General features: G+C 34.3%; 1 protein-coding gene and 1 pseudogene across 3 annotated transcripts in view; both read right to left on the reverse strand.

Annotated features, from left to right (window-relative positions):
* The window catches only part of ADGB (androglobin), a 144,554-nt gene that overhangs the window by 17,554 nt on the left and 99,787 nt on the right, over nt 1-27,213 (reverse strand). For all 3 annotated transcript variants that reach the window (XM_088795404.1, XM_088795403.1, XM_074333688.2), the window contains exons 27-32: nt 23,153-23,337; nt 18,935-19,131; nt 16,746-16,857; nt 9,378-9,547; nt 3,846-4,022; nt 3,002-3,110 (exon numbers count right to left, since the gene is read on the reverse strand). In XM_088795404.1, the coding sequence (XP_088651530.1) occupies nt 3,002-3,110; nt 3,846-4,022; nt 9,378-9,547; nt 16,746-16,857; nt 18,935-19,131; nt 23,153-23,337 (950 nt within the window). The remainder of the gene's footprint in view (nt 1-3,001; nt 3,111-3,845; nt 4,023-9,377; nt 9,548-16,745; nt 16,858-18,934; nt 19,132-23,152; nt 23,338-27,213) is intronic.
* On the reverse strand, nt 5,867-7,757 carry LOC109455391 (calcium-independent phospholipase A2-gamma pseudogene; annotated as a pseudogene).

The following is a 27,213-nucleotide window of genomic DNA, read 5'->3' on the forward strand; positions in this document are numbered from 1 at the left end:
TGAAAAGGGATCTTGCTTGTGAAGTTGAAAAGCTGGAAGGATTTTCCTTAACACTATAATTCTACTCCCACTGTTCCACGTCCCTGTGCCAAAGAAAAACTCTAAAACCTACCACAACAACCATATTATGCAGATACTTTCCCTCTATTTATCAATTGCAGGTGTCGTAACTGGTGTTACATTCTGCTTTGAATGAAAGGCAGTAATAAGTTAGTCGTTAAGAGCATGGAGAAATGGAGAAATAAAAAGCAGCCATTCAGTAGTCAAAGTTGGTTCTTTAAAAATATATTAAAATCGATGCACCCCTAGAACAAGACTGATTGAGATTTAAAAAAAAAAAAAAAAAAAAAAGGTTAAAATAAAAAATTTTCCAGGAAGTTTAACTTAGATAAAATAGACAATTTTTTTTTTGAAAACACAACTTACTAATCTTGACATAAGAAGAAATAGAACCTCTAAATATCAAGACATATAGGGTATATATATTGTAAGAGTTCAAATACACGTCTAAGAAGTTCAAGAATAGGCAAAATTAGCACTATACACAGTAGCCAAGACATGGAAATAACCGAAATGCCCATCGGTAGATGACTGGATTAAGAAACTGTGGTACATTTATACAATGGAGTATTACGCAGCCATAAAGAAGAAAGGAATCTTACCATTTGCAACAACATGGATGGACCTAGAGAACATTATGTTAAGTGAAATAAGTCAGACAGAGAAAGACAAATACCATATGATCTCACTTATATGCGGAATCTAAAGAAAATAATAAGTGAATGAACTAATCAGAAACAGTTTTAGAGACGTAGAGGAAAAACTGAGGGTTGCTAGAGGGGCAGGGGGGGTGGGGATAAAGGGGAAGGTGAGACGTTTAGAAAATAGTTGGTAACCACGAGATGGCCACGGGGTTTTGAAAATTAATTTGGGGAATGTAATCAATAATGTAAAGATGTTGTAGGGTATCCGATGGACATGTGTCCCATTTGGGAGACCACCTCAGGGATGATGTAGATGCCTGATCTCTGCTCTCTGCACTGTACACCTGAAGCTGAACAATACTGAATGACAACTATAATTTATATATATATATATATATATATATATATATATATATATATATATATATATATATATATATTTGTATGTATATGGTTACAGGAAGCGGAGTACAGCATTAGGAATAGAGACAGTGGAAATGTATTGGCTCTGTGCGAGGTCAGAGGGATAGTGGATAGGGGGTGGAGGGTTCACACAGTGTGAGGGATATAAATGATAAATGTCTAAGTTTTGCTTTGTCTTGTGCACCTGAAACTAATAAAATTAAAAAAAAAAAAAAAGAACAGGCAAAATTAATTCATGGTAATAGAGGTCAGACTAGTATTTACCTTGAGGAAGGAAATGCTGGGAAGAGGAGTGGGAAGCACTTTGGGGATGTATTAAGTGTTTATACCTTGCTTGATCTGGTGATTCCTGAGTGTACATATATGCGAAAATTCCTCAAGCTGTAGAAGATCAATGCCTTTATTGCATGTATGTTGTATGACAAGGTCAGGCTCCTTGAGCACTGTTCTCCACTAGGCCTTGTCCTTGGCTTAGGAAGAATCCCAATTTTAGCAAAAGATCCTGCTAAACCAATTTATCTAGGATCCTTCTCCACCCTTGATACCAACCAAGCTTCTCTTCCCACACTTTTGATATTTAATCAATTTCCTCTTCCTTAACCAAGTTCCTCTGAGTAATTTTCCCTCCACTCCCTGACTATTGAATATAAATCACCACTTGTCCTTGTTGTATTCAGAGTTGAGTTCACTCTCCCTCTCTGATTGCAACAGTCTTGACTCCTATTGCAATAGTGTTGAATAAAGTCTTCCTGCCTTTTCAAATAAATGTCCAGTGCAATAGTTTTTCTTTTACATGTAACAATACATTTTTAAAAATAGTAAAATCTAGAGCTTAAAAGACAAGAACTGTAGTCTATTCACCCATGTATTCCTAACATTACATTAAGTTTCTCAATTAGAGGAGTGAATACCTTAGGAGTTAGAAATATTTTAAATTCCATTGTTGTTAAATTTTAGGTGTGACTTAGAAAAACTAAGGTGACTCTCTGAGCTTAGGTCTCTTTATCTGTATAATGGGAATGGTAATATCTATATGATAGTTGCTGTAACTTAAAGTGAGATAAAAACATAAAGCACTTTGAACAGGGCCCATCCCAGGATAACAGGATTTGTTATTTGTTGTCTATACTGTTTATATGAAAAGTTAAGGGACATTATTTTTATAACAATTACTGAATTATACTCCTGAAGATGTAAAAGCAGAAAAGCCTGTTTTGGGATGTGAATGTCTTCAGCCTCCCTGGGCAGCCCCGTGTGGTAATAGATGGAAGCAGCCAGGTGTTGGTAAGAAGACAGTGGGACGATGGAGAGTTCTGTCTGTATGCTTGCTCTGTCCCTGGATATCTTGTGAACTTAGCAGATTACTGAGCAAATTACTCTGGGCCTTTGTCCTTATTGGTGAGTTAAAAATAATGTTAAATATCAATGGGTTGATGTGAGTATTAAATAAAATAATTAGTATTTCACAGTTCCAGGCCCAAGGCAATCACTCCATAAAAATAGTTACCTTTAATACTATGATATTTATTGTCATTATTTATTGTTATTGTTATTAGAAAGGTGCCAGATTTATAGTCGGAGGCCCATCTTCAAGTTTGCATACTGTTACCTTCTAACCAGGTTGCACCCTTATTTCTGGTTTCATTTTTTCTTAATTGGGGGAAATCTTATCTACTTGGGGAAACTGTAAAACATCTGCTAAACAAAAAATTTCAGTATCTATTTTCTTATATGACAGTGTGTGACTTTTTACAATCCTGTAGGAAAACAGATTCTGAAATGTTTTCTTTTTCTAAGCATGCTAGTTGACTCTCCTTTAAGAAGTACAGGTAACAGCGCTGTGCTCTGAGGCAGTCGGGGCAGGGTTCACTGACCTTCTTCCCCTGCTTTCGCTTGGCTTTCTGACACAGGCACAGGCACACTCTCGGCATCTGGGATTTTCTTAATGAACCGGCTGAGGTAACACAGACGAGCTTGAGAAGCCTAAAGAACAAACATTATCAACAACCAGTAGTACAGACAACAACATCTTAATAATACTCAAAAAACAAAACAAAACAAAACAAACAAACAAACAAAAAAACAGAAAATGAGACTGAATATGACAGTTTGAACTAAGCCAGCTCTTATTAATTATGAAATAAATTCAAATTCCAAACCATCCATGATTTTGACAGTTATTTTGGAGAACTAATGAAAAAATAGTCCTACAATTAGTACTCTTAGATCCAGTGGCTCCTGAACCTTTTTCATTGGCCTCAAAAGCCCGGAGTTGGGACTGAAACACCTATAAATAATAATGTTTCATTATGGCGATGATTCTTATATAAAATATGGGGTGGAGGAGACATGAGGTATGTATACGAGTATAAAAGGGGTGGCATGTGCCTAAGGCATCGACCTAACGGTATTCAAAGTACAAAGCACATGTAAAACATTTTATGCTTTCTTACTTGGGACAGACAGTGTCAAGTCCAGACTACGTGACAGAACGAGGTACCCTGCAGTTTGGGCCAATAAGTGGCACCATTATGTGCTTTGCTTTTGCAAGTCATCAGGGTATCAGGAGAGTAACATTTTACAGTGTGTCCAAATGTGGTCTTAATGTCTAATTAGTTAATGTTGGAGAAAATTCTAGATACCATTTCTAAAGGAAAGACTATATGGTTTCACCAACATGGCTCTTCCTTCTGACCATGACTAGGAATGAAAAGTGACCTTGATGGCTCTTCCTGGCTCAGTCATCTCCCAGGCTTGCTTCATGGCTCGGATTTCATCTGCTCGTTCTGTATCTTTTTTCACTTCAAAAAAGTCTGCTTCATTGTAGTCAGTGACCAACCTCAAAATCCAGTAGGGTTTATTTGGGTCTTCTTGTTGAGAGTGAACAGCAGACATCTGATAAAGTAAAAACCTACAGGTCATATGCTTTCCTCCTTTCAAAGAGGTCTAGATTTAACCTGGTGATCCATAATTTCTCTATTAAGTATTTACCCAAGAGAAATGAAAACATATATTTACAAAAAGGCCTAGATGAGAATATTCATCACAGCCTCATTCATAATAGCAAAAAGAAAAAAAAAAGAAAAAAGAAAAACCCAAAACAAAACCAAAAAACAAGGAAACAACATAAAAGTCTATTAGTTAATAAATGGATAAGCAAATTGTAATATGTTCATATAATCAAATACTACTTAACATAAAAAGTAATAAACTGCTGTACACTACAGTGTGGTTTAATCTCACAGATAGACATTATACAGAGATAAAAAAAGTTGAGACAAAAGAATGCTTCTTGTGTTATTCATTTGTGTGACATTCCAGAGCATCAAAACTGTTGCCTGGGGGTGAGGTATGGGGATGACAGAATCCACTGAAAAGAGATTTGAGGGAATTTCTAAGTTTATAATCTACAGTTTGATAGAGACGTGGGTTACATGGTGAATGCACTTGTCAAAACTCACTGAACTATATATTTAAGATTTTTGCACTTTGCTCTATGCAAAATTTACCTAAACTTAAAAAAAAATTAAATTACGGTTAGGCTCACTCATAGCATCTCTACACAAAATGAGGGTAGGAACAGTTGATCATTTCTAAGTCTGGATATTTTACTTGATATACCAGGGGTGCCATAAAAATGTATACAACTGAACACTTCCGTCAACGTTGCTCAAGCAGTAGTTCGCCGTAATCAGAAGTGTCTGAACACTGATGGTGACCACTTTGAGCGCCTCTTATAACTGCAGAAGTCACACGTGACTTGTATTTATCTTTTGTTACTGGTATACATTGAGTATTACAATTTCAATAGTTTTTTCCTTTTTTTAAAATGTGTACACATGTGTTTGGCACCTTCTGTATATTCATTATGCAAGTTAACAACATGCTGATGTCTCATAGTATCACGTTCATGGACTTCAGGCTGGGAGTTCATTGACATAGGACTTGAAAGCGTCTCTATGAGTGAAGCCCAATGGTGGCTGTCTGGTAGGGAGAGAGGCTTGAGCCTGATGTGGTTCCTAAGAAATTTAGACAAAGACTGAAACAATGTCAATTATCCCTAATTATCCATAATGTAGGTGGAGAAGTGGGGGTTGGAGGGGCCACTGAATAGAGTTTTCACTTGCAGTTGTTTTCTACAATATTTCCCTAATATTCTGATGAGAACTTAAATCTCACAATTGGAAATTCTTTTATTTCTTCCTTTTAAAATATAGTACATAAGCTTTCATCATCTTTTATATTGCTGGACAAATAAGTTTATGAACAACTTTTCGGGAATCAAGTTTTGATGAGGGAAGAGGACACTGAAAGACTAAGGGAGGGCCACATGTCTTATGCAAATTTATGAATCCAGGTAAGCTTATTTGTTTTAAACATCAATAGTTTATTTTTGTTAATGATTGGAATATTTTCTCAATGAATTCAAATAATGATTTTGTAACAGGGAATAAAAAACTGGAGCTGCATCTAGAAAAGTTTATTTTGAAGTTTCAAGGGGAAAAAGTGCTTGATTAAAGCTTACCTGTTTTTGAACCAAACACTGTTGAAACAAACAAATTTTGAACAGAAAGCTGTATCTGGTTCTTTCACATTTCAAATGTAATTGTCCTTTGATATAGAAAATTTCACTTTTCCACATTTGTTTAGATGGTATTACAGATAAAGGCAGTATATGGATTGTAGAATGTAGCTAGCTAGTGAAAACCTAAGTACCGTAAATTTTTAAGACATTAGCTTTACGTTTTCAACATGACAGGATTGAATCTAAAATAGGTGTCAGAAATCATAGATTATCAAGCATAATATGGACTTCTGTGTCTGTAGTATTGTTGATAACATTGGACAGCTTGGTTTTCAAGTTTGTGTGCTCATACGTCATGGTGTTTCTCACATCACTCTCATAATGTCCCACGCCCATTAGATACGGTGCATTCTAATGAGACGTCTGGCCAAAGACATTTACAGTCATGCATAACTAATGCTGAGGAGTTATTCAGAAGCAAACCTTCATCTTGAGGAAGATCATTTCCCAAATGCACACTCTACAAAGTAGCCTGAAGCAGCCGGTGAGGTACTAATGGTCTGCCACATTTTATACCAACAGCTTCCTAAATAGTAAGAGTTGATTCCAGGAAAATGACCATCGTTCCTGAACATAAAAGCTGTTGCCATCTTCCTTCTGTTTACCATAGTACTTACTACAGCTACTTTAGGATGTGTGGGATTTCTCGCTGTTTCAGTCATTAGTGCATATCCCATTCTATACTTAAGAATATTTCCCTATGTTTGACTGTCTTAAAATGCATAGCTCCAACTCATTTTTACTGTTTCAACAATGACATTTTGTGGAAACACAATTGAGCCTAATTTTCCATGAAGTTCTTCACATTGATAGAAGGGCGTATGAAACAATTCCAACATGAAAGTTAATAGAGCACTTGTGCTTACACCATAAATGCAGCTGAAGAGCTAATGAACTGGCTTTTGAATAAAGGTCAACCAACTTTCACAGCATCAGAAGACCAACCTCACCCGTTGTTCCTCCACCATCCACTGCTTGAATTAGAAATCCCCTTCCTTTCACTAGATTCACGCAGCTAACCAAGGCCAAAATTTCTCTAACTGCTGCCTAAAGAATGCCATCCTTTAATTTGTCTCAGTCACAATAAATGTAGAATAATTCTTTTTTTGGCCAGCCACTCCTTTCCCTCAGGAAATTCTAGAAGACGAAAAGTCAATTTTTCAACCCTCTTAATGCAGAGCTTTGTTTGGGTCAGTTGTTCTTAATGCTTGAATTAATGCCCAAGTTCTGTCATCAATCACTCACCCTTGCAATCTTTCCTTGTTGAGGAGATAAATGCTTTTTCTCCTCTGTGTTTTTGTCTTTGCTTATAGCTTGCTCAGTTTCAATCCCACTTCCTCTTCTGACTGACTCTTCTGACTGAACCATACTTTAATGTGGGGAAAAGCCCACCAGCTAACCACCTACTAAAGCTTGTATGCCTTCAGCGGGATGAGAAAGTTAGCAGTGCTTTGTATAGTAGAAACTTGGAGAACCTCAGGTGTCAGTCCCACTGGGAATTGCAAGCTTGTCCACAGTATACAAAGATTCTGAGCCTCGCTTCTTATCTGACAGGACGCCAGTATCAGGAGAACTGCATTTCCTTTCTTCAACATTTTTATCTTCCATTTCTGATTTGTCCTGAAAATGTTTCTTTTCTTTTTTCTTTTTCTTTTTTTTTTTTGAGATATTGTTTCTGCAGATTTGATGTATGAATTAATATGATTTGATAAAAAGTAGGATGACTTTCCAAATGTTGTGGTTAAATTATTTGCTTAAAGAAAAAGGCTTTGTTTACTATATATCTTCATCTTCATATATAGCATGACTTCTCTTTTCTGGAAAATGCTTTCCTGCTAATTTAACACCATATTATTTTTCAGAGATTTCATGGTTTGTTTAAGATTTTTCTGTTTCAACCTGCCACCGTCTCATACTCTTCTTAATACTCAAGAACTTGGCTTACCTTGAGCTAAATGTAAAGTCATTTCATTCCGATTGCTAGAAACAGCCTTTGAAACAAAGTTCAAAGCACTTTGAAAATGGGACATGAATACTCACTTTTGTAAGTCCCTCTGGAACAGAAGTTCTAAGTTTGGAAATTCCAATACATTGCTTGGAGAGTTTCAGTGCTACTTCAAGTATATGCTTCGCTTTTGGTCTATTTACATCTTACTTTTCGTGTACGTAATCCTCTTTGTAGACTGATGTGGCTTATCTTCCAATAACATTTTGGTGAGCACAAAAATGCAGTTTCTTGCTCCTCTGCTTCTCCAAAAGGCTTTGCATTATGGGATACCGGCAGCAATTGCTTCTGCAGCAGTGGTGATTTGCCTCTTCCTGGCCTTGGCATGCGCTGGGGCTGGCCTGCATCAGCTGAGCTTCCAATACAACCAGAAGAGCAGCAATCGGGGCACACACCCCCTCAGTTCCCTCTTACCCCCAGGTATGGCGTATTTACTTCCCAGAGTTTCCAAGAGGAGACTCCAAGAGCTAAGAAATTAAATCTTGGAAATGCAAGTGGACAAGCTTTTCTTTTACTGGAGTCGGAGACAACCAAGTCATCATCTCCTAGTTTGTTAATTTTTCTTTAGTGCCTATTTTACTAGTGGTACCGATACCCTATTTAGTTAATCCAGCTGGAAACCTGGGAGATATCCTTTATTCCTTCTTGCTCCTTAGCATCCACGTGGATTAATAATTATATAACCTGTTTGTTTCCTAGAACTTTATTTGTCCTATTCTTCCTTTCTTTTGATCTGCACTCGGTATAGCTTGCACGCTTTTACCTGGACTACTATAGTATTTTCTTAGATGCTTTCCCCATCTCTAGCTTTCCCCTTTAAGTTCATACCTTAAAAATCACCAGGTTATCTGCAATATAAATCTGATCATGGTAATACACTTTTTAAACCTCTCACCTCCCAGCTCTGCTTAGCTTAAGCAATGATTACAAATGGTGGGAAGATTTTGTCCTCATAGGTATTTTGTGTACAGTGTTTTTAAATAACTTGAAGCTGGTTATCTTTAGGCCTGTGCTTGCACTCCACAAATTTGCCACCATGACTTCTTTTTTACCCCTAATCAGTATAATTACCTAACTAACCCTGAAAGAATCGTAATCAGGAGCCCTGGACTGATGGAGTCCCAGACTTCTAATGAGGTGCTCCTCCATCTGACCCTTACTTAACCCTCCAGCCTCATATTTCATACTTTAATAATTAAAATTAAAAAAAAAAACCAGATTGTGTTGGATTTTGTCTCAGCATATCTTTGCCCATTGACTCTGTTCAGGAATCTGCTCCTCTACAGAGAAGCTAGAATGGACACCTGTCCTTTCTACCACTGCACATGCAATATCTAGCATTAAACTCTCTGTTTATTTTCAGTTTCCTCCATTGTACTGTGACTTCTATGAGGGTAAGACCTGTATAATATTAATAACAGAAACTCAAGTCCCCCAAACAGTGTTTTACATATTGAAAGTTCAATTAATGCTTTTTGATACTAAACTAGAGAAGGCTACTTACAGAAGACATCCATGGAACATCCTTAAGGAATCTAGATAGCTGCTGAAACCAGGGAAGTAGAATTTTTCAGTTTTGTTCTCAGGAGAGATGGGCAACTAATGACCAATGAACCTAAATTTATTAAGTGACTCCAATGAGAAAAAGTACCACACCCACCTGAGGCTCAAAGCGAGGTGCTTGTTTTTCTTTGCTTGTCTTTTCTTTCTCAGAAGACTTTTCTTTGCCTTTCCTTGTTCTGGATGTTCCTGAAGATTTTTGCCCCTCACTAATAGCATGAGAATCTGGGCTTCCCAAGGGAATTAACTCCTCATGTTTCTCTCCATGAGCTAGAGAGACATAAAAATGGAAACCAGTGAATTATAGCAATAAAATCATAACATGTAGGAACAAGAGAGCAAGTCAGAAAAAAATAAAAAGGTTAGTCTAAGGTGTTTGGATTGTTCTTTTTTTTTAACAAGCAAAAAAAAAAAAAAACAGACCTTTTAGAAAAATCTCTGTGACTCCCTTTTATAAAATTGAGAAATAATTCACATACCATAAACTCACCATTTAAGAGTATAAATCAGTGGGTTTTGGTATATTCAGAAGATTATGCAACCATCCCTATCTAATTAGTTTCTAATCTAAATGATTTCTGTTCATTTTCTTGCTTAATTGTTTTGGCTACTATCATCTTTAGTATAATATTGGGTGTAGGTGGTCAATTTCAAAATAATTAAGTCACTCATATTCATAGCTATTGATAATCCATTAAGGCAGAGATAGATACAGAGAATTAGGTGAGGTCAGAAATCCTTTGTAGCTAAGGACCCAGAGAAGAGGACAGGGCTCCAAGTGACAGCTCAGGAAGCATGTCACAAGGGCAGTGAGGGCTGAAGCTAACTGCCATTGCAAGCACAATGAGTGGATCAACAGACATATTCAGTCCGAGAGGTGCCCTGCACACTTTCCACTTCCATGACATTTATTCATACATTAATTGTGTTCTCTTCTGGTAAATAAGAATTCTAGGTTGAAGTCTTACCTACACTGTATTTCAGATACTTAGTGGTGCTGGGCAGTGGGGGTGTCACCTCTGGGAGGGGAGGTTGAGGCAGAATGAAGAGATGTTTCAGCAAAATTTATATTTCATGAGCTTACCTAGAGAATGTGTGAAAGGCTATCTGACTTTGGGGTTTTTAAGTACATCATTAGTACGCAGTCGCACAGCCACTGGTTCAAAAAATAATTGTTGAGCCTTTGAGTGTGCCTGTCCTGGGGTTATACACAAAACATATGAATAGCAAAGAGGCGGCAGCTATGAACTCTGGTGCTACCACTTCTTCACATGTGTCCATGTTAGACATTGTAAAGGATCACAAGACTTTCTCACTGACCCTGAAATAGCCCCAGAGTCTTTTCTAGAACAGCAGGCCAGGACACCATTAGCACTTAAACACTCCTGCTGTCCCTGGCATAGCATGTTCATGCATTTCTTCAGTAAGCATTTACTTACACCTTCTATCTGGTTCTGGAGATAAAACGATGAGGCTGAGGCAGAGCCCTGGTCCCAGTGAGAGGAGGACAGTGAGGGAGGCAGGCAAGTTAGGGATTCCCATAGAGTGTTCTATGGATACACACTCAATATATTTGAAAGGAAATGGGGATTCTCAGTGTCAATTATTCTTATAAATTTTCTTTGAATTTTATGTCCCACACTAGAATCTGTCCCTTCGAATAAAGGTTTAGCTCACTAATAATAGTTTTCTCCTAGCTTCAGTAATAAACAAACCTTCATTAACTATTTAACTAATCAAGTACAACCAAGCAAATACATGAGCAGAATTTTTTTGGTAATTAGTGAATAAGGGCAATAATAATAAGAGTAGCTTACATGTGTCCTTTCATTCACTCATTCAACCAATATTAGGGAATAATTACTGCTTGTGTAGTCTGCACGATGGTTAATGCAAGAGATCAAACAAGCAAGAATTGACAAAATGCCCTACTCTCAAGGGGCCATTCTAATAGGGAATAAAGACAATAAACAAGCAAAGCACTCTGTTTGTTAGAGGGTGATCAGAACTACGACTTGTGTTTATCAGGTACAGGATACACAGGCATTAAAAATTCTGGAATAAAACAAACAAAGTTTCGATGGTGGTTACTATGGGCATTGGGACTGAGGATTATGGAGTCAAAAAAAAAATGGAGGCTTTTGCATTTTATGTCATGCCCCTCCTTTTTTAAGACTTTATTTTTTTAAGAGAAGTTTTAGGATCACAGCAAAGTCGACTGGAAAGTATAGAGATTTTCCCATATGCTCCCTACCCCCAACATGCACAACCTCCCCCACTGTCAGCATCCCACACCAGAGGGGGACATTTGTCACAAAGGACCCACCTCCACACAAACATCATTTTGTACATTCTATGGGTTTGGGAAAATGTACAATGACATACATTCATCATTATAGTAGCATGCAGACTATGTTCACTACTCTAAAATTCCTCCGGGCTCCACCTACTCATCCCTCCCCAACTCTGACTCCTGGTAACTATTGATCATTTTACTTTCTCCATAGTTTTATCTTTTCCAGTGAGAATCATACATTATGTAGCTTTTTTTCAGATTGGCTTCTTTCACTTCATAATATGCATTTTAGGTTGCTTCATGTCTTTTCATGGCATGATGTCTCATTTCTTTTTAGAGCTGACAAATATTCCACTGTCTGGATGTACCACAGTTTATCCATTCACCTATTAAAGGACATCATGATTGCTTCCAAGTTTTGGCTACTATAAGTAAGGCTGCCATAAACATCCACGTGCAGGTTTGTGTGTGGATATGTTGTCAACATTTTTGGGGGTTACGTTTTATTGAGATGTAATAGACATATAACATTGTAGTAGTGTAAGGTATGCAACATAATGATATGATACAGGTTTATATTGTGAAATGATTTCCACAATAAGTTTAGGTCACATCTGTCACCTTACATAGTTACTTTTTTTTTTTCTTGTGATGAGAACATTTAAGATCTACTCCCTTAGCAACTTTCAAATATACAATACAGTATTGTCAACTACAGTCACCACACTGTATTTTACATCCCTAGGACTTGTTTATCTTCTAACTGGAAGTTTGTGCTTTTTGACTACCTTCATCCATTTTCCTTACCCTCTTGCCCCCTCTCAGGCTCATATTTCTATGAGTTCTGTTTTTTCGGATTCTATATATACATTAGATTGTACAGCATTGTCTTTCTCTGTTTGACGTACTTCATTTAGATTAACGCCCTCAAGGTATATTCATGTTGGTGCAAACAATAGGTTTTCCTTCTTTATAAGGCTGAATAATATTATTGTGTATATATACCACAATTTTTATCTATTCATCCACTGATGGAAACAGGTTGTTTTCATGTCTTGGCTATTGCAAATAATGCTGCAATGAACACAGTTATCTCTTTGAGATAGTGATTTCATTTCCTTCTAATTTATACCCACATGTGGGATGGCTGGATGACATGGTAGTTCTATTTTTAATTATTTGAGGAACCTCCACATTGTTTTTTTCCATAGTGGCTACACTGCTATACATTCTACCAACAGTGAACAAAGGTTCCATTTTTTCCACATTCTTGTCAACACTTGTTATTTTTATATTTTGTGATGATAGCCATCCTAACAGGTGAGAGATGATGTCTTATTGTGGTTTTGATTAGTGATGCCATGCACCTTTTCATGTACCTCTTCACCATGTATGTCTTCTTTGAAAAGGTGACTATTCAATTTTTCTACCCATTTTAATCAGATTATTTTTGCTATTGAGTTGTATGAGTTCTTTATGTATTTCAGATAATAACCATTTATCAGATATATGAGTTAAGAATATTTTGTCCCATTCCATGGGCTGTTTCTTTCATTTTGTTGATGGTTTCCTTTGCTGTGCAGAAACATTTTAGTTTGATGTAGTCCCACTTGTTTCTTTGTGCTTTCTCTTTTGGTGTCACATCCAAAAAAACCATGGCCAAGGCCACTGTAAAAGAGCTCACTCCTATGTTTTCTGCCAGGGGTTTTATGGTTTCAGGTCTTATGTTCAAATCTTTAATCCATTTTTAGTTGTTATTTGTGTATGGTGTAATTAACTTCAATGGTACAGTTTCATTCTTTTGCATTTGTCTGACCAGTTTTCCAAGCACCATTTATTGAAGAGACTATCCTTTCTCCATTGTATATTATTGGTTTGTCATAAACTAATGGTCATATATGCATGGGTTTATTTCTGGGCTCTCAATTCTGTTCCATTGGTCTCTGTATCTGTTTTTATGACAATACCATATATTTTGATTACAATAGCATGATGCTATATTTTGAAATCAGGAAGTGTAATTCCTCCAGCTTTGTTCTTCTTTCTGAAGATTGATTTGGCTATTTAGAGTCTTTTATAGTTCCATACACATTTTAGGGTTGTTTTTTCCTATTTCTGTGGAAAAAAAAATGCCATTGGAATTTTGATAGGTATTGCATTGAATCTATATATGTCTATGGGTACTATGGACATTTTAAAATATTAATTCCTTGAAATCTTACCATTTTCAACAACATGGATGGACCAGAGGGTATTATACTAGGTGAAATAAGTCAGACTGAGAAAGACAGATATTGTGTAATCTCACTTATATGTGGAATCTAAAGAACAAAATAAATGAACAAACAAAACAGAAAAAGACTCATGGATACAGAGAACAAATTGATGGTTACTAACTAGAAGGGAAAGGGGTTTGGGGGGCTGGGTGAGAAAGGTAAAGGGATTAAGAAGTACATATTGGTAGTTATAAAATAGTCATGGGGATGTAAAGTACAGTATGGGGAATATAGCCAATAATATAAAAACTATGTATAGTGTCAGATGGGAGGATCACTTTATAAATTATGTGAATATCTAACCACTACCTTGTACACCTGAAACTAATATAAACTATTATATAATATTGAATGTCAACTAAAATTTAAAAAATTATCACAGGATATAAAGTACAACATAAGGAATATAGTCAATAATATTGTAATAACTATGTACAGTGTCAGATGTGTAATAGATTTGTTGGGGTTATCACTTTGTGAGGTATATAAACGTCTAGTCACTATGTTGTTTTGTACACCTAAAACTAATACAAAACTATTAATTCTTCCAATATAACAACATGAGATATCTTTCATTTTTTTGTGCTCTTCTTCAGTTTCTTTCATCAATGTCTTATAGTTTTCAATGTATAGACCTTTCACTTCCTTCTAATGAATTTATACCTAGGTATTTTATTCTTTTTGTTGCAATTGAAAATGACAATTATTCTTGATTCTTCTTTTTATTAGTTCATTATTTGTATATGAAAATGCAATTGATTTTTTATATTCATTTTGTATCCTGCAACTTTACTTAATTCATTTATTAGTTCTAACAGGTTTCTTTCATAGAGTTTCAGAGCTTTTTACATGTAATATCATGTCATCTGCAAATAGAGATGGTTTTACTTTCTTTCTTTTTTGCCTAAAATATATCTGGCTAGGGCTTCCAGTACCTTGTTGCATAAAAGTGGCAAGAGTGGGTATCTTTGTCTTGTTTCTGATCTTAGAAGAAAAGTTTTCAGCTTTTTACTTTTGAATATGTTATCTATGGGCTTGTCATATATGACCTTTATTATGTTCAGGTAAGTTCCCACTATATCCATTTGTCGAAAGTTTTTATCCTAAATGGATATTCAATTATGTCAAATGTTTTTCTTCATCTGACTTTTATCCTTCATTTTGTTAATGTGGTGTATCACACTGATTTATTTGTGGGTGTTGAACCATCCTTGTGTCCGGTGGAATAAATCCCACTTGTTCATGGTGTATGATCCTTTTGATGTATTGATGAATTCAGTTTGCTTGTATTTTATTGATGAATTTTGCATCATGGTCATCAAGGCTATTGGGCTATAGTTTCTTTTCTTATAGTGTCATTGTCTCATTTTGGTGTCAGGGTAATGCTGAGCTCATTAAATTAGTTTGGAAATACTCTTTTCTCTTATAATTTGTGGAAGAATTTGAAAAGTATTGGTATTAATTCTTTAAATATTGGGTGGAATTCACCATTGAAGCCATCTGGTCCTGGACATTTCTTTGTTCGGTGCTTTTTATTATTGATTCAAGCTCCTTACTAATAATTGTTCTATTTATATTTTCTGCTTATTTATGTTTCAGTCTTGGTATGTCTTAAGTTTCCAGAAATTTAACCATGTCTCCTAGGTTGTCCAGTTTTTTGGCATAAAAATATTTCTAATTTTGAGTCCAATTTTTTTTGTAAGTCTAGAATAAAGTTTGTCTATTTTGTTTATTTTTTCAAAAAAAGCTCTGTTTCATTGAGGTTTTCTAGTGTCTTTTTTATTTCTACTTTATTTATTTCCCCTTTCATCTTTTTATTTCCTTCTTACTATTATCTCTGAACTTACTTTGTTCTTTTTCTAGTTCCTTGAGGTGTAAAGTTAGGTTATTTGTTATCTGTCTTTTATTTTCTTAATTTAGGTGTTACTGTAATGAATTTCCCTCTTAGGACTGCTTTTGCTGCATCCTACACATTTTGATATGTTGCATTTCCATTTTCATTTGTCCCTAGTATTATTTTAATTTGACTTTTGATTTCTTCTTGCGCACATTGGTTGTTCCATAGCATTGTATTTAATCTTCACATATTTGTGATTTTTTAAAATTTTCTTCTGGTAATTGATTTCTAGTTTCATACCATTTTGGTCAAAAAAAGTTGCTTTATGAGATCAGACAATTAAGTTTGCAAACTCATCCTAGAAAACGTGCTACATACCTCATTGCTGAATATCACTATGGTAACCTTTGAAGTTCTCCCCTTGGGAAGCTATGAACCATCGCCAGCACCTAGTTCACCCTTCAAAGCAATTTTGGAACTCTTTTTCTGGAATGACCACATGGAATGTCATCGTATTACCCTTGATGTCCTGAATGTCATCAAAATGTCTTCCTTTCAATATTTCCTTTATCTTAGGGTAAAGAAAGAAGTCATTGGAGGCCAGATCAGGTGCGTGGGGAGGGTACTCCAATATAGTTGTTTATTGGCTAAAAACTCCCTCACAGACAGTGCCACGTGAGCTGGTGCATTGTCATGATGCAAGAGCCATGAATTTTGGTGCAAAGTTCAGGTCATTTTCACGCAGCCTCTTCAGCAATTCCAGACAGTAAACTTGGTTAACTGTTTGTCCAGTTGGTAGAAATTCATAATAAATAATCCCTTTGATAACAGAAAAGGTTAGCAACATCGTTGTAACAAGCTCGCGAACTTAATTGTCCGATCTCGTATTTTTGGTCCTTATAAACCAAGCTAGTAAAAATTTTGCAACATGTAATCAAATAACAAAACAGGAAATGTCATGGATTGTAAGCAATAATGTGTTAATAACCACACGACAAATTTACTATTAAATATTTATATAAAATATAAAATGCATAAATAATATTTAGGGTGACATACCTTTGTTATTATTTTTCTCTAAGTCTTTTAGTGCTTGAACAAACATCAGCTGATTTTCAGTGAGAGGCCAACTGTTATACAATACCAAACACTGTATGATATACTTGTAATTCTGAAATAAAATACAATGTTTAAGCAAAATCAGTAAGAATAAATATAACATGTTCCTAGGAATTTATTATTTTAAACATAAGATGAATGCATGTTTTCCTGGATCATACAATCATAATTTAATTAAGTACTATCAGATGTTCTTGAAACTCTATAACACCACACTCTATAAAAGTTTATCCTCACCTCCCCACTAAAACCTGCTATATATTCTAATATTTATAATTTTTGCATCCATGCTTGTAAATAAAATTTATTTATTTTATTTTTGTTACTCATCAGTTTTGGAATTAGGATTACATTAATCTCTGAGAAAAGATGAGAAAGTTTATATTGTTTTTCTGTTTTGTAGAACAATTTACTTCTTGAAAGTCTGTTAGATCTATCCAATAAAGACAGCTGGGTCTGTGGCTTTTTGGAAAGACTTAAATGATCATTTCACTTTTATTTCTTCTTCTTCTTCTTCTCCTTCTCCTTCTTCTTTATTATTATTATTATTACTATTATTATTATTATTGTATTTTCTATTTTATAGTGAGGCAGTTTTGCCATTCCTCCCCTTAACCTAGTAACTTATCATGCTATTTTCTCTAAGTTTTAAATTTGCTAGCATAGAGTTGTGAATAACACTTTAATTTTTTTTTTTTTTTTTTTTTTTTAAGAAACCTGTTGTTTGGAGCTGTACCTCAACCCTATTTTTTTGTTAGGTATTTAATTTGTTTATAGTTTCTTTCGTGACTGGTCTTATGATAAGCATGTCTACTTTATTATTCTTTTAAAAATTAAGTGTTTATTAATCTTGCTATATTTTGTTCCTCATTGTTATTAAATATTTCTTTTGCTCTTTTTCTAACATTTTGTTGAAGTAGCTTAGCTCATTTGGTGCTTTTTTTTAATCATTCATGCTTTTGATGAATTAATTTTAAAAGTTAACATTTTACGGAATGCTACTTTAGATGTAGCTTACAAATTTTGATTTATAGTCTTATTGTTTTGAGTACATTGTATTTCATAATCCTTTTTTGATGTTCTTTTAAACATCAAAAATAGAGGATTACTGTGTTTATTTTATTTTGTTTCCACATTTATGGGATTTTAGGCTGTTTATTAATTTCTATATCATTGCATTTTGTTCAAATCAATACAATATAGTTTGTTTTTTATTGAGGCTTCCTGTGTGTTATGAAAAAAAATGTTTTCTGTTTATTATGTTAAGTGTTCTATACAGATATCTAAAGGATTAAGCTTATAACTAAATTTGTCAAATCCTAACAGTCATAAGTATTTTACTTTTCCACCTTGATCGATCAATTTCTGAGAGATGTGTGTTAAACTCTTCAACCATTAATCGTTAGCTTACTTCTTTTTCTCTGTAGTGTTTGCTTTTTATCTATCAAGTCTGGGTAGTTAGGTACTTGGATGTTTGTTATGATCATATTTACTTGCTTTATTCTTCCTTGTATTTTTGTGTAATATCCTTCATGAATTCTATATATTGAGATATTAAGATATTATCATAGCTCTCTCTTGGTTTAACTTTAAGCTTTCTGTGCCATTTTGTTTGAAAGCATCCCTTTTAGACTACTTATAGTTGGATACTGGTTTTCATCTAACTTCAAATGTTTAACTTTTTAATTGATTAGTAATCAATTTGTATTTATTGTAATTGCTGTCTTATTAAGATTTATTTCTGCCATTTTATTGTCTTAATTTTTTATTTTGCAATGCATAGGTCATGTTTTCTTCTGTTGCATTAAGTTATAGTTTATGCATTGTTTTTGATTTCTTTAAGTCATACAAATCAGTTTGTATGTGACCCTTTTCAAAGTTATATAGCCTTTTATAACTCATATAACAAGATAATTGCATCTACATTATAGGGTTAGTATACATTTGCCACATATTTGAAAACCTTGGCACAGAGAAATTGTTCAATAATTGTCCAATTCTTCAATTTTGGTTATGCACTGATGGCATTGCATATCGAAAGCATTATACATTTACAGTTTTTAGGAAGAGCATTATTGTGATTGATGTTAGATTTTTAGGAGCAGTACCATTGAATAATGTAAACATACCTGCTGTTGTGTGCTGGCACTTTCTTCTACAGTGGCCACACTCATAGTTTCATCTTCTGAAATAGACTGACCAGGGTCTGTTACTGCACTTCCAGGTCTACCTTTATAGGACTTCTGACTGCTCTGGGCAGGTTTCTTCTTGTACAATTCTTGCTCTTTCTTGGATGAAACATGACTTAAAATAATTTGTTTGCTAGCTGAATAGAAAAAATATTATGTTTAAGTTAAAATATGTGAAATGCATACTCATTATTGACTACATTGCATACCTTTATGAGACACTCAAAAGAACACATCAATTTGTTTTAAGGAGATTAAAAAAAAAAAAAATCACTGGCTTCCTGGAAATATTCTGGCCTTAAAGAAACTCACTATAAAAGTTTGTGACTTGCACAGAACAATGTATCTTCTGAGCAACCAGTGATTGCTAAAAGAATATGCAATAAATCAACATGTTTCAGTCATTCTGTGCCATTCAAATGGCGCTAAACTAATATCACATAATGTGACTTCTTTAGTGTTTAATAGTATGTGTGTATAAGTTATCACACTTATTAAAAACTTTCACGTTAATTTTTAATTTCTACATTACTTTGTAAATAACAACAATATAAGTACCACCGGGAGGGATAAAAGTAAAAATGTTTTTAATTAAGTCATTAAATGTGTATTGAGGGAACATAAGCGACTGACACAGGGAAATTCCAATTTCATCCATGACAGAACAATGGGCATTGGATTTATTCTCAAAGAATAACAAATGATGAAATTGAACGAAATGTATAAATCAACTCTTTGCAGCCATTGGGCAACAGATAACCCAGGACTGTGATCCTTGAGAGAAAGGAAACATATAAGGTGATCTCTCCACTTCCCTAGATTTCTGCTTGCCAGAAAGTTAACTGTGGCACGAGGAATTAGACTCCAAACAGTGAACCGCAGTATTGTCACATTCAGGAAGCAAAGATTTGACTTTGGACCTTTTGAGACAACTGCCATTTGTGAGGCAGAGTACCAGAGAGGAGGCATCTGAGCAGCAAAAGAGCCCAGAAATATGCACAGGGTTCCACCTGAGTCTTTCACTGAATTCTAAACGTCATCTGTACAAACACCTAACAGGGCCTAGCAAACAACTACCGGGAGAGCATGAGCGTAATGAAGATTCTGAAGGTTGCGCAGTTGTTAGGAGACATTGGCATTCTGACAAAATGAGGGAAATTTAATGAGTAAACAGGGCATTCAGCTGAGGCTCAAGAAAGGACATTCTTTAAGGGTAAAGCTACCCTAACCCTAGAGCAATGGAAACTCTAGACTTGATTTAAGAACGCTTAGAACCAAGTCTTGATAGGATTAAGATGAACTGTAAATAAACTGTCTGCCAGAAGAAAACTCAAACTCAATTCAGAGAGCATAATCTAGACTCCACACAACAGCATAATACTCCACAATATAAAAAGGAAAGGATTAGCAACATGTATGTATCTTAAAAACATTATACTGAGCAAAAAATACCAGTGTGAAAGACTGTTTACATGCTTTCAATTTCATGAACTTCTAGAACAGGTAAAACTAGTGTATTGTGATGGAAATGTGAGCAGTGGTCTTCTCAATTCTCTGCTCCTCCAAATTCTTATTCATATTGGAAAGACATATCCCTGGGCTAACGACAACTCACACATTGTTGTCAGGGTTAATAAGAGAGAAAAAAGAGTTGTGCTTTGGGTACATCTATTTTAAAAGAGAAAAAAAAAGAAACATATAAATAATAAAAAATAAACATATAATAATAGTATTAATATTATTATATTAATAATAAATAATATAAATAACGAGACAGTTGTTTTTAGTAATTTTCTTGTACACTTAAGGTATGAACATAAACACTATTAGGAGTTCAGGAAGAGTGCTGACTACCAAATAGTTACGCAAATGTCAATGAGAAGATATAATCAATCATAAAATAAAATATAATGGCAGAATTCAGGAAAAGCATATTTATCCAAATAAATGTAGATGAATTATATTACTTTATTTTAGAGACTAGAATCTTGGACTAAGTAGAAAAAAAAATCCATTTATTGGAGAAGGATTGAAAGACTAAATGGATGAACACAAATGAAGAGGCAAATGATAAATGGAAGAATCACTGTTAATATCAGACAACCTATTAAATTTGAAAGGCTGCTTTATATTCATTTTAAAAATACAACATATCAAAATACATAAAGCAAACGTGGAACTTTATGCAACTGGCAACACAGCATAGAAATATGCAAAACTAAAAAATACTAGACATAAATATTTACAGATTTTACAAAGAAAGTAGAAGATCTTAACATACTTTTCTCAAAAACTTACATGCCAGTAAGATAAAATGTGACAATCTTGAAATTTTTAAATATCACAATTAGCAAGTTTTACTTTCATTAGAGAGTGTGTGTATTTAGACATCAAACTATTTATCTCCAAAATACAGCATATGTTTTCTTTACAAACCTCACTGTAACACTAACCAAAACTGATTTGAATCAAATCACAGGGAAAGCATCAAATTCCCAAAATAGAAAATAGATAAGCCACACTGTTTATTTTAACTCTACAAAATTTAATTAGCTATTAATAACAAAAGACTAGCCAAAACAATTTTATTATTTGGAAATTGCAAAAATTTATAAATGTTTAAAGTTAAAGTGAAAATCAAAGTTAAATAATAAGCTGTGGCCAACTATTATAACACTACATATAAAATGGGCATTCTGGCTTACTACAAATATATATAGCTAGACTGGGAAAATGTACATTATTAAATTTGTTTATTTAAAAATAAAACTTAAAACATGAACTAAACTTTCAACTGGTGAAACTAGAATAAAGACCAATAGATAAAATTTAAAAGTATAGGGAAAGGTTTAAATGATAAATATGAATATCGATAAAATAGATTATAAATCTAAAAGAGCCATTAGGCTTGATTGATGAATCCATATTCAATCTAATAAATCAAAAACAGGGAAATCTCCTAAAAGTCTGATCAAAAATACATTTTTAAAACCCAAATAAATAATATTTAAAAATGGTTATGCAAACATATCCAGAAGAAATGTTAAAAGGTTAAAAGAATCCTGTACACAGATATATGCAGATACATGTGAAATACCAAGTGAAACTGTCACTTTTAAATAAAAATACATATTGTAAAAATGAAAAAAGTTTGGTAAAAATAACCATTGAAGTTATTAAAAAGGTAATTAAAAACAAAGAAAAACTTATCCCCTGAAAAACATCAGACTTAGACAGTTTTTAGATCAAATCTAATACACTATTAAAAACCAAATGACTCCTGTAGTATTTAAATGGCTTCCAAAGTTTGAAAGTTTCAAAATTAATTTTAAAAATTTGTCATAATTCTAACTTGAGAACCTCAAAAGAGTAGTGTACAATGCATACACAAAGGAAAACACCCATAGTTATTGATATGATCCAACAAACTAAATAAAACAGCATATTCTAAATATAGGAATATATTAAAAATCTTAAGCAAATAGGTTTTATTCTAAGAAGTGTTCCAAATTAAAAATTAATTTATGAAATTTAAAGGGGTAAAAACTTGATGAATTTTATAAATCATAGAAAACTAATTAACAAAGTTCAAAGCCCATTCCATATTAAAATTCTTATCTATCACTCAAAGGAACTTTCTTAAATTTTATGAAGGGCAATTTTATTAGAAGTCAACAACAAACATAGTACTTAATGGTAAATGCTATAAGCTTTCCTATTTAAGGAAAGGAAATCTATCATCATCACTCTTATTTAACATATGTTTGGAGGTCCCACCCAATGCCACAAATTAGAAAAAAAAAGTTATAGTTTTAAGAAGAAATATCAATTATCAAAATAAGTAAAATCCAAGTTTTGTTTAAAATGCTAATACAAAAATGAGGAATAGAGGCATAAAAGCTAAAATATTAAGGATATTTTTTTCTGGATAGAATGATTACAACGGATTTTTTGTTCCCTTGTTTATAATGTTCTATTTTTCTACATTAGGCGGGTGTTCTTTTTATAGTCAGAATCAAGTTACTGAAATAACTGAATATATATCTCATCATATCACTGTTATCCATTATTTCAGAAATAATTTTATTTCGTTAATAGCCCAGTTCCATAAAATGAATACCAATTTATAAATATCCAATTTTAAAAAGCCACACTTACACTGGGAACTTAAAGCATTCTCACTCCCCAGGAAGTTAAATGCTGGGATTATAGCTTGGCCTTTCCCAATGGTGCTCACAATAGTTTCTTCGTTTTCTAGGATCTGTAGCTTGACGAACACATCTGGTTTGGATGTGCGCACCTGTATTGTAGCAAGATGTGGCAATAAAACTTTAACTGAATACCTAGAAAGAAAAACATTCAAATTTATAAGCAAGTCCATTGGTCTTTCCTTTAAGTAAGTAAAGCAAACTGTAATTTACTGATCACATAATCTAAAAGTAAAACCACTTTGCAAAGTTGACCAAAATCCTGGAAATACTAGTGCTATTATACACTTTGGCAAAGTTCACAGCATGCTATGGTAAAATGAAATAAGTATAGGACGTTTATTATCAGCAAATTCCAAACAGGAAATGTAACTTTTTGTTTGGATATGGTAAGCACTCACTTATGAAACTCCATAGATCTGCGAACTATTGCCACACCAAACCTTTCCATTCCGTGTGGACAAAGAGCACAACTGGCAAATCACGGTACCCCTGAAGCCTCACTGCTAACAGCGTTTTCTTTGATTCGCCAAATACGGGGAAGTCAAAAGTAGAACCTACCTCCTGCATTCTCGCCCTTTACCTTGGGAGTTGGGAACCTCTGGCAAAAAAACTGGAACTTACAGTCTAACTCCATCCCAACTCCTCTCTTAATGAAATTAAATGTTTTTGTTTTGTTTTGTTTTTTTCTCCCCCTGCCCCCACCCTTTAATCTAGGTGAATCCTTGCAAATGCTCAGGATCCTATCAGCTTTCCATTTTTCTAAAATTGGCTTTTCTGAATATCCTCTCTTTCCTATATCTTAAATGCTTCCCCACTTGATTCCTCTTGTTGTTTTTTGTACACTTGCAGGTCTCATCCATCTTAAAAACAGATCAAAACAAAATGAAAAAAAAAAAAAATCTCCAGTCAACCCTGCAGCCCAGACTTTGCTCTATTTCATTCCTCCCCAGCTCTCCACCTAAGGAGAGCTGTCAACTTCCACTGTCCTCAGCTCATCACCTTCTAATAGCACGCAGCGCTCCACTCTGCCCAGATCGCGGTGCTAAACTTGCTTTTGCCAGTTTCAAGCAGCTGTCACCACCGTACAGAAACTTCAGTTCTCATCTTCCTTGACCTCCCAGGAGAATGTGACAAGATTGAATCAACTCTCATTGCCCCCTTCTTTAAAAACTCTTCCCCAACGAGCATAACATCTTCTGTACATCCTTTTTCGGAAAGCCTTTTTTTTTTTTTTAATTCTCTCCCATTGACATTCCCATAAATGTCAGAGAAGGTTAATATTCTGTCCTGACTTTCACTGTACAAACTTTCCTGGACACTTCCGTGGGAAGAAACAGAACAACGATTCCCATATCTGTGTCTCCAGCCCAACTCCCTAGGGAATTGTACATTTTCATTGGTCTATCAGATTTCACACCTAAAAGTGAATTAATTGTCTTCCTATTGTCCAAACTGCAAATACAGTCCTCACTCTCTAACTTCTATCTAAGTAAATGACACCTACTTTTCAACAGTCCCCCAAATCATATCCCAGTGGTCCCAATCAACCAAGGCTGTCAATTTTACTTCCTCGATATCTTAAAATCCCTTCTCTCCTCTCTAGATCCACTGTCATTATTATGCATTAAATTGTATCCCCTCCCCCCAAAAAAAGCTATATTGGAGACCTAACCCCCGTACCTCACGATGTCACCTTTTTCAGAAGTAATCAAGTTAAAATGAGGACGTTAGGGTGGGCCTTAATTCAATATAACTGGAATTCTTATAAGAAAGGGAAATTTGGAAACAGTGAGGCACAGGGAGAATGCTGCATGAAGATGAATGCAAAGGTTGGAGTGATAACTACCAGGCAAAGAAGTCCAAAGATTACCAGGATTCCCCAGAAGCTAGGAGAAAGCATGGAATAGTTTCTCCCTCACGACCCTTGGTGGAAACCAACCCTGCTGACATTTTTCTCTCATATTTCTAGCATCCAGAGAGATGATACATTTCTGTTGTGTAAGTCATCTACTTGGACAGTTTGTGGGACTTTGGTATGCCATCCGCCAGCAACCAGGTTGCCATCATCACACACCTGGGTTGTTTCAAAGCTTCTACCTGACGGGTTTCCCTGTCTCCAGTTATGCTCCCCTTCATTCATTCAATGCACTGCAATATGCAGTCTTTTGAGTGACCACTTGTTTTTCGTATTCCATACCTTTTGTGATTAAGTATAATTTCAAAATAATATGGTTCTAACATTTTTTTCTGTTCTTAGAAATTATACTTAAAGTGTTTTCAATTCATGCTTTGCAGACATGATTTTCTAACCCAAGTTCATTAATGCCATTTTTCTTAAAATGCTTCAAAGTGTCTCATTGCTTCTAAGGTAAAATCTAAATCTCTTGCCTTCTGAAGCCCTTCGGGTAAGGGCTCTGCTAATCTCCCTGGCCTTCCCACTTGCCACAGTGCCCTGGAACCCCACTTAGCAAATAAAACTAATGTCTTTAGTTCCCTGAAAAGGTCATCTTCTCTTTAATTTATGAACTTTCACACACATTTGTCAAGGAGTTCCCGCCTCACGGTCCCCCCCTACTTGACAGCTTTAGGACCAGCTTCTGGGACTAACTTAGGTATCAGGTTAAATATCACTTCTTGGTTTATAGTGACCCCACTATGTCATACAATGGTTTCCTATCATAGTAGTTAAAATATTTTCATCACAATTCTTCTTTTCAGTTACTGGTGTATTTCCTTCCTTCTTTCCTTCTTTTTCTTGCTTTCTTTCTAATCGGCAATAAGCAAATATATTACAAGAAGCAGCCAGATTGAAAAGAGAATCTTTCATCCCTGCTATTGTCCTCAGTTAATGTGTTTTCTTTTAGTATTTTCTCTAAACTTTTACTTACACATAGAATATATTAACAAATATAAATGTCAGAAAACATACTTGGAATATACTGTATATATTGTTCTGTAATTAATTTTATTGCTGACTATTTTTATTTAAAAAATGTACTTATATTTTTTAAAGGGAAAAAAGTTTAAAAGTACAAATAAGTAAGAATTTTAAAGGGAAAAGTCAGCCAGAGTATAATAAATTAGTATTTGCTTATATATTGTCAAAATAGTTAGGTTTTTCTTTGGAAAATCAATTTACCAATATGTATGGAGTCTTTAAAACTTATAATCTCTTTAGTATAATAAATCCTTAGATAATAATCAGAAATTTAATATTTAACAATAAAAATACTTGTCACCTCTCTATTCATACTGTAGAAAAAAATGAAAATTTATAACAATAAAGAATAACCAATAACCAAGTAAATTATTGTATATCCATATGAATGATTACTAGACAATCATGAAAAAGAGTTCACAAAATGTCTTAATGACATTGAGAAATGCTCACACTATAATGTTAAGTAAAAAGATCAGATTACAAAACTTTAATTATGTTATGATTTTAATAATTTTAAAGTGTGAGTAGAAAAAAACAACAGAATACTAATAATAATTGTTTCCAGGTTTTTTTATTATGAATGACTTATTTTCCAAAATTTTTGTGTATATATTAAAAACAGATAATAAGTATTCTAACAACTCACTTAATAACACCAAATATTTAATGAACGACAGTTATGTATCAGGCACTATGTAAGGTCCTACTCGTATATTGATAAGACATGGTTCCTGCTTTCAATGAATGTTAATTCTCATAAAAGCTCATGTGAAATTAACCAGCTAAAATTTAATATGTCATATTCTCAGAAAGAAGAAAGGACTATAGAAATATGACCAGGACCAACTATTGTATTTGGAAGTTTAAGCACAAAGGATCTGGCTATTGAAAATCATCATTAAAAGTGATAGATTTTTGCTACGTAGAGAACTGGAGACAGGATATCCCAAGACAAGAGAAAAGGCATGAGCAAAATAAAATCACGTGGCATATATATCAGGAGATGGTGTTTATTTTCATCAGGCACCGCATGTGTGGTGGCTGGGCAAAAGTGTTAAATATCACAC

The sequence above is a fragment of the Rhinolophus sinicus genome, chromosome 2 (assembly GCF_057876585.1).
Source record: "Rhinolophus sinicus isolate RSI-liver-muscle chromosome 2, RSI-T2T, whole genome shotgun sequence".
Lineage (NCBI taxonomy): Eukaryota > Metazoa > Chordata > Mammalia > Chiroptera > Rhinolophidae > Rhinolophus > Rhinolophus sinicus.